The 12,404-nt window shown below is 40.7% G+C and overlaps 1 protein-coding gene across 1 annotated transcript; it reads right to left on the reverse strand.

Moving 5' to 3' along the window:
• Positions 1–445: 445 nt before the first annotated feature.
• Positions 446–976, reverse strand: LOC138896345 (secreted RxLR effector protein 161-like). Its single transcript, XM_070181146.1, has one exon. It carries the CDS (start codon positions 974–976, stop codon positions 446–448), a length of 531 nt encoding a protein of 176 aa, XP_070037247.1.
• Between the last annotated feature and the right edge of the window lie 11,428 nt (positions 977–12,404).

Genomic DNA, 12,404 nt, shown 5'->3' on the forward strand with positions numbered 1-12,404 from the left:
TGCATTATGTGTGTGTTGATTTCATGTTATCTGACCTCACTCGAGCTCATCTTGAGTGATAATAGAGGTCAAAGAGAGATAAAGCATATGAGAGTGAATTAGGAAAAATGAACAGTGATCTATTATTGATGCCCGTAGAGTGTATATATACAAATTCCTAACTAACTTCATTAACTGAATATACAAAATGACCACTTTATAATCGACTATCCACTTTACAATTATCTAGCCATGTTACATAATTAAGTAATCTCAACACACACACACACCCCTCAAGTTGGTGGTGTGGAAAATACTGCCAACTAGTACAGGACTACTAAGTGTTTGTCTCATGTTTAGAACATCTTCAAGTTGATATGTGGTTGCCACATTATGTAGTGAAATCATCCCTTCATGTAGTTTGTTCCTCACAAAGCGGTAGTCAACCTCCATATAGTTGGTTCTTTCATGGAACACAGACCGTAATATGCTTGGGGAAAGGGATTGTGATTTCTTCAAACAACCTACTTAGCCATACCAGCTCTCCTACTACCTTTCTCAAATCTCTGTATTCTGCTTCTGCAGAGGATAGTGAAATGGTATCTTGCTTCTTAGACTTCCAGGTAATAGGACTGGTGCCCAACAACACTAGATAGCCATTGACAGATTTCCTGGAATCTGGGCATGCTGCCCAATCAGAGTCACAGTTGGCTTTAATTGTGTAGTCTGTGTCATGGGATATGAATAATCCCAAAATAGGATCACTTTTTAAATACCTAAGCAGATGGAAAACTGCTCTCAAATGGGCTTCTCCGAGATCATCCATGAATTGGCTTAGGTGTTGCATATTGTAGGCTATATCCAACCTAGTGTTAGTGAGGAAGTTGAGCTTTCCAACCAGTTTTCTGTAGTAAATGGGATCTTTCAATGCTTCTCCTTCTTTAGCTTTGAGCTTCACTGTTGAATCTAGTGGATATGTAAGACTGCTATAATCCATGCATTGATAATCCTTTAACAAGTCAAGTGCAAACTTCCTTTAAGATATTATGACACCATCATCTTTATAGAGAACTTCCAACCCTAGGAAGTAGTGTAGCCTTCCCAAGTCTTTTATCTTGAAACTACTGTTTAGAAATGCCTTCAACTCTTCAATTTCCATGGTGTCAGTCCTTGTGACCACAATATCATCCACATATACTGCTACATACCCAAATAAGGTTTCAGTTTTCTTGTAAAACAGAGAATAGTCATACATGGAGTATGCATAACCCCTAACCCCTTGAGCATAGGGCCTTATTCAGTTTGGCATACTGCTGCCTACTGGCATGCTTCAGCCCATAAAGAGATTTGTTAAGTTTGCAAACCAAGCCTGAACTTTCCACTGCTAGACCCTGTGGGACTTTCATATATACCTCCTCAAATATATTCCCATGTAGGAATGCATTATTTAAATCCAAAACTGGGATATGTGCCACCCTTTCTTTACAGCAACAACTATCAAGGATCTCACATTTGTCATCTTGATTACATGGGAGAATGTCTCTGTATAATCAATGCCTAGCTATTGTGTGTACCCTTTGAAAACTAATCTAGCTTTGAGCCTTTTTATACTACCATCTGATTTATGTTTTATTTTGTACACCCACTTACACCCTATAGTTTTTTTTTCAATAGGTAAGGATATCAAATCCCAGGTTTGGTTGGCATGTAAGGTTTCAAATTCTTGATTCATAGTTGCTTGCCAAGCAGGGTTCATAGTTGCCTCCTCATATGATGAGAGTCCATTATCATTGCAAATGTCTCTCCCAAGACTTTGGCTCACATGACTTAGAACATCGGGGGAGACGTGATAGTTTTTAGAATTGTTATGAGCACTAGGTGGTGGTGATTTTAGCCTTGGAAGTGAATGTAAATAATCTTGGACATATAGAGGTGGTTAGTAAGGTCTTTGTGATTTTTTTGGTTCAGTGGGTGTGTGAACTGGTTGATGGACAATTAGTGATATAGTTTTACTTGAGGAATGTGGTGTGCTAGATTGTGATGATGATGCACTAATAGGAGATTGTGTGAGATTGGAGGATCTCACATTGGGTGAGTGAGCATTGTGAATAGTGTGCAAGGGGCTGATTCTGGGTAATATTTGCTCCATTCTCACTGTCATAGCGTTGTTCGGTACCTTCAAGTGTGTGATCAATAAAAAGGAACAAAATTAAGGACAGAGGGAAAGGAAACATTTTTAGGTGAAATAGCAAAACGGAACACACTTTCAATGAAGATAACATCCGTGGAGATATGTATCCTTTTAGTGGAAAGACTTAAGACCTTGTACCCCTTGATATCATAGGGATAACCAATGAATATATGTGGAGATGTTCTGGGCTCAAATTTGTCTCTGTGGACTTTTGGTATAGTGGCATAACAAAGGCATCCAAAACTTATCATGTGGGAATATGTTGGTTTTCTTTTGTAGAAAAATTCAAATGGAGACTTATGATAATAGTAGGAGGAAGATAATCTATTTATGATGTAAGTGGCACATAAAATGCACTCACCCCAATATCTTACAGGTAGTTTAGATTGAAATAAAAGTGCTCTAGTAGTCTCTAATAGGTATTTGTGCTTTCTTTTTACCACACTGTTTTATTATAATGTGTAAGGGCAAGTCTTTTGGTAAATTATGCCTTTGTATTGGAAGAATATACTTGCCTTTGTACTGGTGAATTCTAATTCATTGTTTGATATGATGGTTTTGACTTTAGTGTTGAATTGGGTTTCAATCATGGAGACAAATGTTTTGATAACTTATAGGACATTACATTTGTGGGTTAAGAGATTAGTCCAAGTGTACCTACTGTAATCATCTACTACTATGAGAAAATACTTGCAGTTATCATGTGTTATCACATGATAAGATACCTATATGTCTATATGTAATATTTGAAAGATTTAGTAGAGGAATTGGTTTTTTTGGGGGGAGGGGGAGGGAGGGAAGGGTAGTCTCAATTGTCTTTCCATTGGGCAGATGGAACAAAGTAAGTGTTGTTTAGATCGGAAAGGAATAAGTATAGAGGAAATCCCTCTCATTTTGACAAAGGGCACATGTCTAAGTCTATTTTGCCATAAAACATTCACAACATTTCCAAGAGACAAATAAGAATTCAGACTAAGACTCTGATTTTCATTACTTTAATTTTAAGTATTTACAGATGGAGGAAACACACACTTATTTGTAGACAGTAAAGTATATAAAGTTGAATGATCATCACAGAGTGAGTTGTGTGTGCAGTAAGTGTTATTAACAAGACATGAAGTTGAATCATTGACTACAGAACCTAAGTGTTTGCTCCTCAAACACTTTGGACAAAAAAGTACAAGTCATCATAGGCCTTACTAATATCCAGAAGCCTCTTCATTGAAGGGGCCAGTAGAATGCAAAGGTTATCAGTAAAGGAAAACTATGCTTTTAGGATTGGAATTGGCCAGACAGTAAATAGAAACTAGGTTATACTTGAAAGAAAGTACAAACATCACTTTGTGCAGAGTAACCTCAGATGCAAGTGTTATACTACCAATATCTGTTACTTTTACTTTGTATCCATTTGGAAGGACAACTAGGAGAGGATAAGGTAATGTCACAATGTTGGTCAGCAAGGATTTATCAAAAGTCATATGAATGGAAGACACATTCATATACATGCAAAGTTCACAACTCCATTGATGGGGTTGATAGAACTTGCACTCTCTCCTTCATTCCCAGCTTGGAAATCTTGTTGTAGACTCATGATCTCTTCATATTGCTCTTTGGAGAGGCTGACATTTTGATTCCCATTCAGGCCACTCGACTCTTCTCCTTTATTGGATAACATGTCAGAGTGAGGACCATGTTACAACCCAAATTCACGTACCTTAGATCACGCTGTAAGTTAATCGACGTAAATCCAAAAAAATATTATCGTTGAGATGATAAGAAGTTAATCCTATTGGTCTTAAACGATACAAGGGTGTATAAGAGGGATTAACAAGTATTCAAAGTTAAACGAATTAAGGATATTGTAACCCGTATTTTCGGGTAAACCTAGAGGTGCTTAATTGTCCCAAGAGGTAATGTTTTAATTTATTTGAATCATATAGTATCTATATCATAAGTCTTGAAGTCAAGCGAGTTATGAAACAAAAGTTGACAAAAGTTGTCGCAACTTACGTTTATAATTTTACTTAAACTTTAGGTCAAATGTTACTATGTTTTTCTCCCAATGTACTTGGAATTATGGGGGTGATATACCCACCAAATTGAATATCTATTAGTCTAGTTTCAAACTCATTAAACCATTCATCGATACGATCTCAGAATAGAGAGATATTTGTATTTTCACGAGACTGCGCTAAGCAGCTCTCTATGGGGCTCACATAGGCGGTTTAAGACATATGGATATATATAAGATACCTCAACCCCGTTTTAAGTCATTATTTTTCAGTATATTCAGACCTTAGAACCCTAAAAACACTCTCTCAAGGTTCTCTCATGATCCAAGACCCAAACAAAGGGCAAACAACACAAATCAAGTATCGGAAATCCCGTGGTGCTAGTAAGTTTCTTGTTCTTCTTGTTGTTGCTGATTTTTGTGTTGTTCAAGCTCGTGTGGGAGGTTGTTTTAAGTGTTTTATGTTCTGTATATACTCCCTCAAGTTTTTAATATCAACCCTAGGTGATTTCAAATCTTCTAAAGTAATTCTAGTGCCGAAAAACCCGAATTGATTGCTAGTTTCGCTTCCTTGTTCTTGTGGCAGAATTGGAGGGATATTTCGTGGACAATTAAGGTCAAATTGGAGTTGTTCTTTCCATTTAAAGGTGAGGAACCTCTTACTCTATATGTATTTAAGATTATCCAAGTTGCGGCTAAGTCGTTGAAGCTAGAACTTGTGAAATATATATATCGAAAGGCTTGGTAGTAATTTTGTTGGTTGGTGGACTATTTTGGGAGGCTCAATATGATTATTGTTGATGTTGTTTGGGATATTTGGTGATTGTCTTGACTTGTGGGAAGTCATATAAATAGGGGAGGTGCTGTCCGTTTCATCATAAAATAGGTTGCGGTCGATACATAATAGTTACGACGCTTAAACGATAATGATAAGGTCATTTCTCTTATTGTAGACTAAGGAGTCGTGACATTTGCATAGCTTGAGGTTGTGAATTATATACAAGGTATGTTAGGCTATCCCCTTCATTCTTTTGCACGACTCCGATTGTACATAATATAATGAACGAGCTTCCAAAGATACTTTACTCTTAGAAGCTAGCAGTACTTACATTGCTGCCCTTCTTATGGAACGATTGATGTTGATGTTACTTATCTTATTATTATGTTATCAATGTTGTTGGTACTTCTTGATTCTTATTAGATTCTTGATAAATAGTTAATCCTAATAACGTGTACGAAGGACACCGACCTTATGTCACTCCGAAAGGTTCAAAATGTGATTCCAATTAGTCCAGCATGCATCATATATATGTATCTATTTTACTCTACCGAGCCGCGCTATAGTCGGTCGGGTACGGCACCTATTGTGCAACCACTGATCAGTTGGGTTTTACCGAGCTCCACGTGGCCGGGTACGATTCTACCGAACCCTATGGTGGCCGGGTACATTTTACCGAGCCTATCGGCTGGGTACGATATGATGATGGTGATTCCCACAAAGGCGTATGTTTTAAAAGTTTATGTATATATATGTATGTATCATGTATTTCATGTCAATAGCCCTTAGAGGTACCCAAATGTCACAGGTTGTATATTATATATCCCTGTTTACAATACTGTTCTTACTTATGCTTTTCTGCCTTACATACTCAGTACTTTATTCGTACTAACATCCTTTTTATTTGTGGATGCTGCATGTCATGCTGCAGATCCTGATAGACGGCTGTCCAGTTCAGCGGTTATTGGCGAGATCCCTTCTTCGGACTTGCCGTGGTCTTGGTATGCATTTTTGTTATAGACATTATGGGTATGTCGGGGCCCTGTTCCGACAATGTTGCAGCACTTATGTTCCTTTAGAGGCTCATAGATAGATGTCGACTCATGTATGGTTTATAATGCCTTGTCGGCTGATTTTTGTTGTATAGTCTTTCATGGCAGCATGGTAGTTCGTACCTTATATATATAGTTTCGTGATAGTCTTGTCGTACCATGTTATGTATGTTCATGCCATTATATTTCATTGTTGGATATTCATGATCCATGTCTACCATTTATATTGATCTTGTCGGCCCTTAAAGATAATAAGGAAGGTTAGATAAAATGTACGTTGGTGCTCGACAAGTATGGCCCGGGTGCTAGTCATGACCCTCCAGTTGGGTAGTGACAAACTTGGTATCAGAGAAAGTCTATCCTAGGGGTTGTCTATGAGCCGTGTCTAGTAGAGTCTTGATTATGGTTGTGTAGCGCGCCACATTTATAATCAGGAGGCTACATGACATCTAGGGTTGTTACCTTCTTCCTGAATCTAGATCGTGCATAGAGTTGAGTCGTAAGTGTTCATATATAATATTCACCTTGTTTTCTTTCAGCGATGCCTTCGACTAGGAAGCAAGCGATTAGTAAACGGTTTGATACAGCTGTGGGAGAGGGTACCAGTCAGGTGCATCCAGCCAGTGCAAGTCAAAGTGAGGCTCAGAGTGAGATGCTGACTCATACCTCTTCGTCTCCTCCAGAGGATATTAGGAGGCACCCAGTACATCCAGTTCCTCTGTCTGGCACTACAGACCCCGATATGCGCAGTGCGGTGCAGTTGTTGACTAGCTTGGTAGCTCCTGAGGCTCAGAGGCAGAATACCGGTGCTGCTGATAAATCGGTTAGTGTGAGAGTTTGTGATTTTATTAATCTAGACCCTCCAGTGTTTACCGGATCAGACCCCAAGGAGGACCCGCAAACTTTTATTGATCAGGTTCATCGTACATTGCGGGTTATGCATGCTAGTGATACGGAGGCAGTAGAGTTGGCTTCTTATCGGTTACGGGATTTAGCTGTTTTATGGTATAATAGTTGGGAGAGATCTAGGGGTCTGAATGCTCCTCCAGCCGTGTGGAAGGAATTTTCTGAGGCCTTTCTTCGTCACTACTTGCCAGTTGAGATACGGCGAGCTAGAGCTGATAAGTTCTTGAGCCTTCGACAGGGTAATATGAGTGTACGGGAGTATAGTATACGGTTTGATTCTTTAGCAAGGTATGCTCCCCATATGGTGGCCAAGATGAGTGATAGGGTGCACCTGTTCGTGAACGGGTTGGGACCATATCTGATAAATGAGTGCACGACAGCCTCCTTGGTAGAGGGCATGGATATTTCCCGTATTCAGGCTTATGTCCAAACCCTAGAGGATCGTAAGCGCCAACAAAGGGCAGATAGGGAGCAGGATAGGGGCCAACATAAGAGGGCAAGATTTGCAGGGAGTTCTGATGACTTCAGAGGCAGTATCAGGCCCCAGTCTTCGAGGAGTTCGGCGCCACCTATAGCTAGTGCTCCTCCACATTTTCAAAGGCCTCGGTATAATCGATTTACCTATTCTGGTTCAGGTAAGAGTTCGAGGGCATCAGGCTTACAATATCATAGGGATACTAGTCAGACGAGCCCCCCAACACCTCGTTGTGATCAGTGCGGCAAGGCCCACTTTGGACTGTGCCGTCGAGGTTCCGATGCGTGCTATTCTTGCGGACAGTTTGGCCATATGATGCGGGATTTTCCTAACAGAGGAGGCGGTGATGGTATGGCTCAGCCAACTGGATCTGTGTCTAGTTCTTCCTCATCAGTTCGACCTCCAGCATGAGGTTTTCAACAGTCGACAGGTCGTGGTAGAGGTAAAGGTACAGTGTCGAGTTCGAGTGGTGCTCAAAATCGAACCTATGCTCTAGTAGGTCGACAAGATCTCGAGTCATCTCCGGATATTATTACAGGTATATTGTCTGTGTTTTCTTATGATGTATATGCGCTAATTGATCCAGGATCTACATTATCATATGTTACACCATTTGTGGCTAATAAGTTTGGCGTTGAACCTGAATTGATAAGTAAACCACTTGCGGTATCCACTCCGATAGGAGATTCTGTGATTGCTAGAAGGGTATATAGATGTTGTACTGTGATGATTTGTAGTCGTCAAACCTCGACAAATTTATTTGAGTTAGAAATGATTGATTTCGACGTGATAATGGGAATGGACTGGTTGGCCTCATCCTATGCAAATGTTGACTGTCGTACGAAGATGGTTAGGTTTCAGTTTCCTGGTGAATCCGCCATTGAATGTAAGGGGAACATTGCTACGCCGAAAGGTAGGTTTATTTCCTATCTTAAGGCAAGGAAGATGATCTCAAAAGGTTACATTTATCATCTTGTTCACGTTAGGGATGCGGAGGCGAAGCCTCCTACTCTACAATCAATCCCCGTGGTCAATGAATTTCAAGATGTTTTCCCAGATGAACTTCCAGGCCTTCCTCCTGAAAGGGAGATTGAGTTTAGCATTGATGTGTTGCCTGACACTCAACCGATCTTTATCCCTCCATACAGGATGGCCCCGACAGAGTTGCGAAAGTTGAAGGCGCAGTTGAAGGACTTGCTGGATAAGGGTTTCATTAGGCCTAGCACTTCACCTTAGGGTGCGCCAGTCTTGTTCGTGCGAAAGAAAGATGGGTCGTTAAGGATGTGTATCGATTATCGACAGTTGAATAAGTTTACTATAAAGAACAAGTATCCACTTCCAAGGATTGATGACCTGTTTGACTAAATCCAGGGTGCCAAGTATTTTTCCAAGATTGAGTTACGTTCAGGGTATCATCAGGTGAGGGTTAAGGACAAGGATATTCCAAAGACGGCCTTCCGGACAAGATATGGGCACTTTGAGTTCTTGGTGATGTCGTTCGGGCTAACAAATGCCCCAGCAGCTTTTATGGATCTCATGAATAGTATATTCAGGCCTTATCTGGATGTGTTCGTGATCGTACTCATTGATGACATTCTGGTGTATTCTCGTTCAGAGGCGGAACATGCGGGCCACTTGCGGATAGTATTACAGACACTTCGGGATCATAAGTTATATGCTAAGCTCTCCAAATATGAATTCTGGCTGAACTCAGTGGCATTCCTTGGCCATTTGATATCTGATGAGGGTATTAGTGTCGACAGTCAAAAGATCGATGCAGTGAAGAATTGTCCAAGACCTACAACACCGTCAGAAGTCTGCAGCTTCCTGGGGCTAGCAGGATATTATAGGCGGTTTGTGGAAGGGTTTTCCTCTATATCAGCACCATTGACTAAGTTAACACAGAAAGCTACCAAGTTCTAGTGGTCTGACGTTTGTGAACGTAGTTTTCAGGAGCTAAAGAATCGATTGACATCTGCGCCAGTGCTCACTCTCCCAGAAGGAACAGAAGGTTATGTGGTATATTATGATGCCTCAGGTATAGGTTTGGGGTACGTATTGATGCAACGTGGGAAGGTGATTGCTTATGCATCAAGACAATTGAAAAAGCATGAAAAGAATTACCCGACTCATGATTTGGAATTGGCTGTAGTAATATATGCTTTGAAGATATGGCGGCACTACTTATATGGCGTCCATGTTGACATCTACATAGATCACAGGAGTTTACAATACATCTTCAAGCAGAAGGAGTTGAATTTGAGGCAACGTAGGTGGTTTGAATTACTGAAAGACTATGACGTCGAGATATTGTACCATCCCGGTAAAGCCAATGTTGTGGCAGACGCTCTCAACCGTAAGTCAATGGGAAGCTTAATACATATTGAGGCAGGTAGACAAGGGTTGACCAAAGAGCTTCACCAACTGGCGAATATGAGAATCAGATTGTTGGACTGTGATGACGGAGGTGTTACTGTACAGAATACAGCAGAATCATCTTTGGTAGTCGAGGTAAAAGCACGGCAATATGAAGATCCTACCTTAGTAAGATTGAGAGAGGGCATTCAGCAGTGTAAGATTCCAGCTTTCGAGATCGGAGGAGATGGGACACTGAGATACCAGGGCCGATTATGTGTGCCTAGTGTGGCTTCTCAACATAGATACATGAAATATCGGGTGGACAAATTCCAATTCGGATGGCAATTCTAACTCATAAGCAACCTGTCCAATTCGTCGAAGAATTTTCTATGGCCCAATATACCACGGACTCAACTTACCCTTCTTCCCAAAACGCATAACACCCTTCATCGGCGAGATCTTCAAGAAAACCCAATCACCAACCTCAAATTCCAGATCACGATGTCGGACATCAGAATAAGACTTTTGCCTGCTTTGTGCCATCCTCGGTCGCTCTTGTATCACTTTCACCTTCTCATTGGCTTGGTGAATCAAATCTGGCCCATATAATTCTGTCTCACCGATTTCGAACCATCCAATTGGTGATCTACATCTCCTCACGTATAGTGCCTCATACGGGGCTATTTTAATACTGGAATGGTAGCTATTATTGTAGGCGAATTCTATGAGTGCCAGATGGTCATCCCAATTCCCCTTGAAATCTAGAACACATGCTCGTAGCATATCTTCAAGCGTCTGAATGGTACGCTCAGCCTGTCCGTCAGTCTGCGGATGGAATGCAATGCTGATATTTACTTGTGTGCCTAAACCCTTCTGAAAAGACCTCCAAAAGTTAGTCATAAATTGAGCTCCTCGGTCTGATATAATAGATACCGGCACACCATGAAGCCTAACAATCTCCTTGATATACAACTTCGCATAATCTTCAGCCGTGTAAGTTGTCTTAACTGGTAGAAAATGGGCAGATTTTGTAAGTCGATCAACTATCACCCAGATGGAGTCAAACTTATGATAAGAGCGAGGTAATCCAATAATGAAGTCCATATTAATCACCTCCCATTTCCAGGTCGGAATCTCTATATTCTGAATCAATCCACTGGGTTTCTGATGCTCGATCTTTACTTGTTGACAATTAGGACACTGGGCTACAAATTCTGCAATAGACTTCTTCATGTTATCCCACCAATACTGCTCCTTAACGTCATGATACATCTTTGTCGAGCCAGGATGGATAGAATATCGGGACTGATGAATCTCAATCATAATCTTCTCTCGCAACCCTGCCACACTAGGCACACATAATCGGCCCTGGTATCTCAGTGTCCCATCTCCTCCGATCTTGAAAGCTGTAATCTTACACTGCTGAATTCCCTCTCTCAATCTTACTAAGGTAGGATCTTCATATTGCCGTGCTTTTACCTCGGCTACCAAAGATGATTCTGCTGTATTCTGTACAGTAACACCTCCGTCATCAGAGTCCAACAATCTGATTCTCATATTGGCCAGCTGGTGAAGCTCTTTGGTCAACCCTTGTCTACCTGCCTCAATATGTATTAAGCTTCCCATTGACTTACGGCTGAGAGCATCTGCCACAACATTAGCTTTACCGGGATGGTACAATATCTCGACATCGTAGTCTTTCAGTAATTCAAGCCAGACAATGTACATTGGACACAACTCTCTTCCCCCTGTGGAAACTCTGATGTCGATTGAAGCCTTGATTCTGGTTGCTTTATTGATTAGGATTTTGTTTTGGTTGTGAGGATATCTAGAACTCTCAAGGTATATATGCAATTTGTAGCACATGTCTTTAGTGTGCCCTGGTTTCTTGCAGTAGTAACAAATAGGCCATCCCTTCCTATTTCCACTGTAATTGTTGTTGTTGGGCGAATAGTTAGTTCTATAGGTGTTAGACCTAGAGTTAGTGACATTTAGTGAGGTCGATTCAACAAATAGTTGGTTATGTGGTTTAATTTCCATTTGTTTTTCATCTTGGACCAGCAAAGAGAAAGCTTGACCAAAGGTTGGCAATGGATTCATCATCTCCCTCGAACCACAGTGTAGACTTCGTTTAACCCCATGAGAAATTATATCAACCACCTATCCTACTCAGCTTTATAGATGCTTTCCTTCGCACCACATGTATAGTGACAGTTGCACTGAGATTTCTTGCTCAAAGTGCTCAACTCTTCGAGAGCTTCTTGAGCTTAGTCTAGTAACTGGTGATATCAAGAGTTCCCAACGATATATCGTTTATTTTCTTTTAGATTTGATACAATCTGGCCCATTTGTGTTGTTCATATTGATCTTCCAACTCATTCCATAGTTCCACAACATCAGTTGTTATTCAACATTGCATGTGATGTCCTTTGAAAGGGAATTAAGGATCTATGAGGTCACCATATCATCGCATCGCTTCCACTGATGGAATGTGGGTGAATGAGCGTCTGGTCTCTTGCATTCACTATTTATAAGCCCTAATTTATTCTTAACCGACAAATCTCGCAATACACCGCATCTCCATGATCGATAACCAACTCCATTAAAGGGAACGGAGACAAGCATAGCACTAGGATTACCCGACAGGTGCAAAT

Source organism: Nicotiana tomentosiformis, chromosome 7, assembly GCF_000390325.3.
Source record: "Nicotiana tomentosiformis chromosome 7, ASM39032v3, whole genome shotgun sequence".
Lineage (NCBI taxonomy): Eukaryota > Viridiplantae > Streptophyta > Magnoliopsida > Solanales > Solanaceae > Nicotiana > Nicotiana tomentosiformis.

Coding starts and splice junctions, on each gene's coding strand:
- LOC138896345 (XM_070181146.1), bottom strand. CDS start 976: ATGGATTATAGCAGTCTTACATATCCACTAGATTCAACAGTGAAGCTC.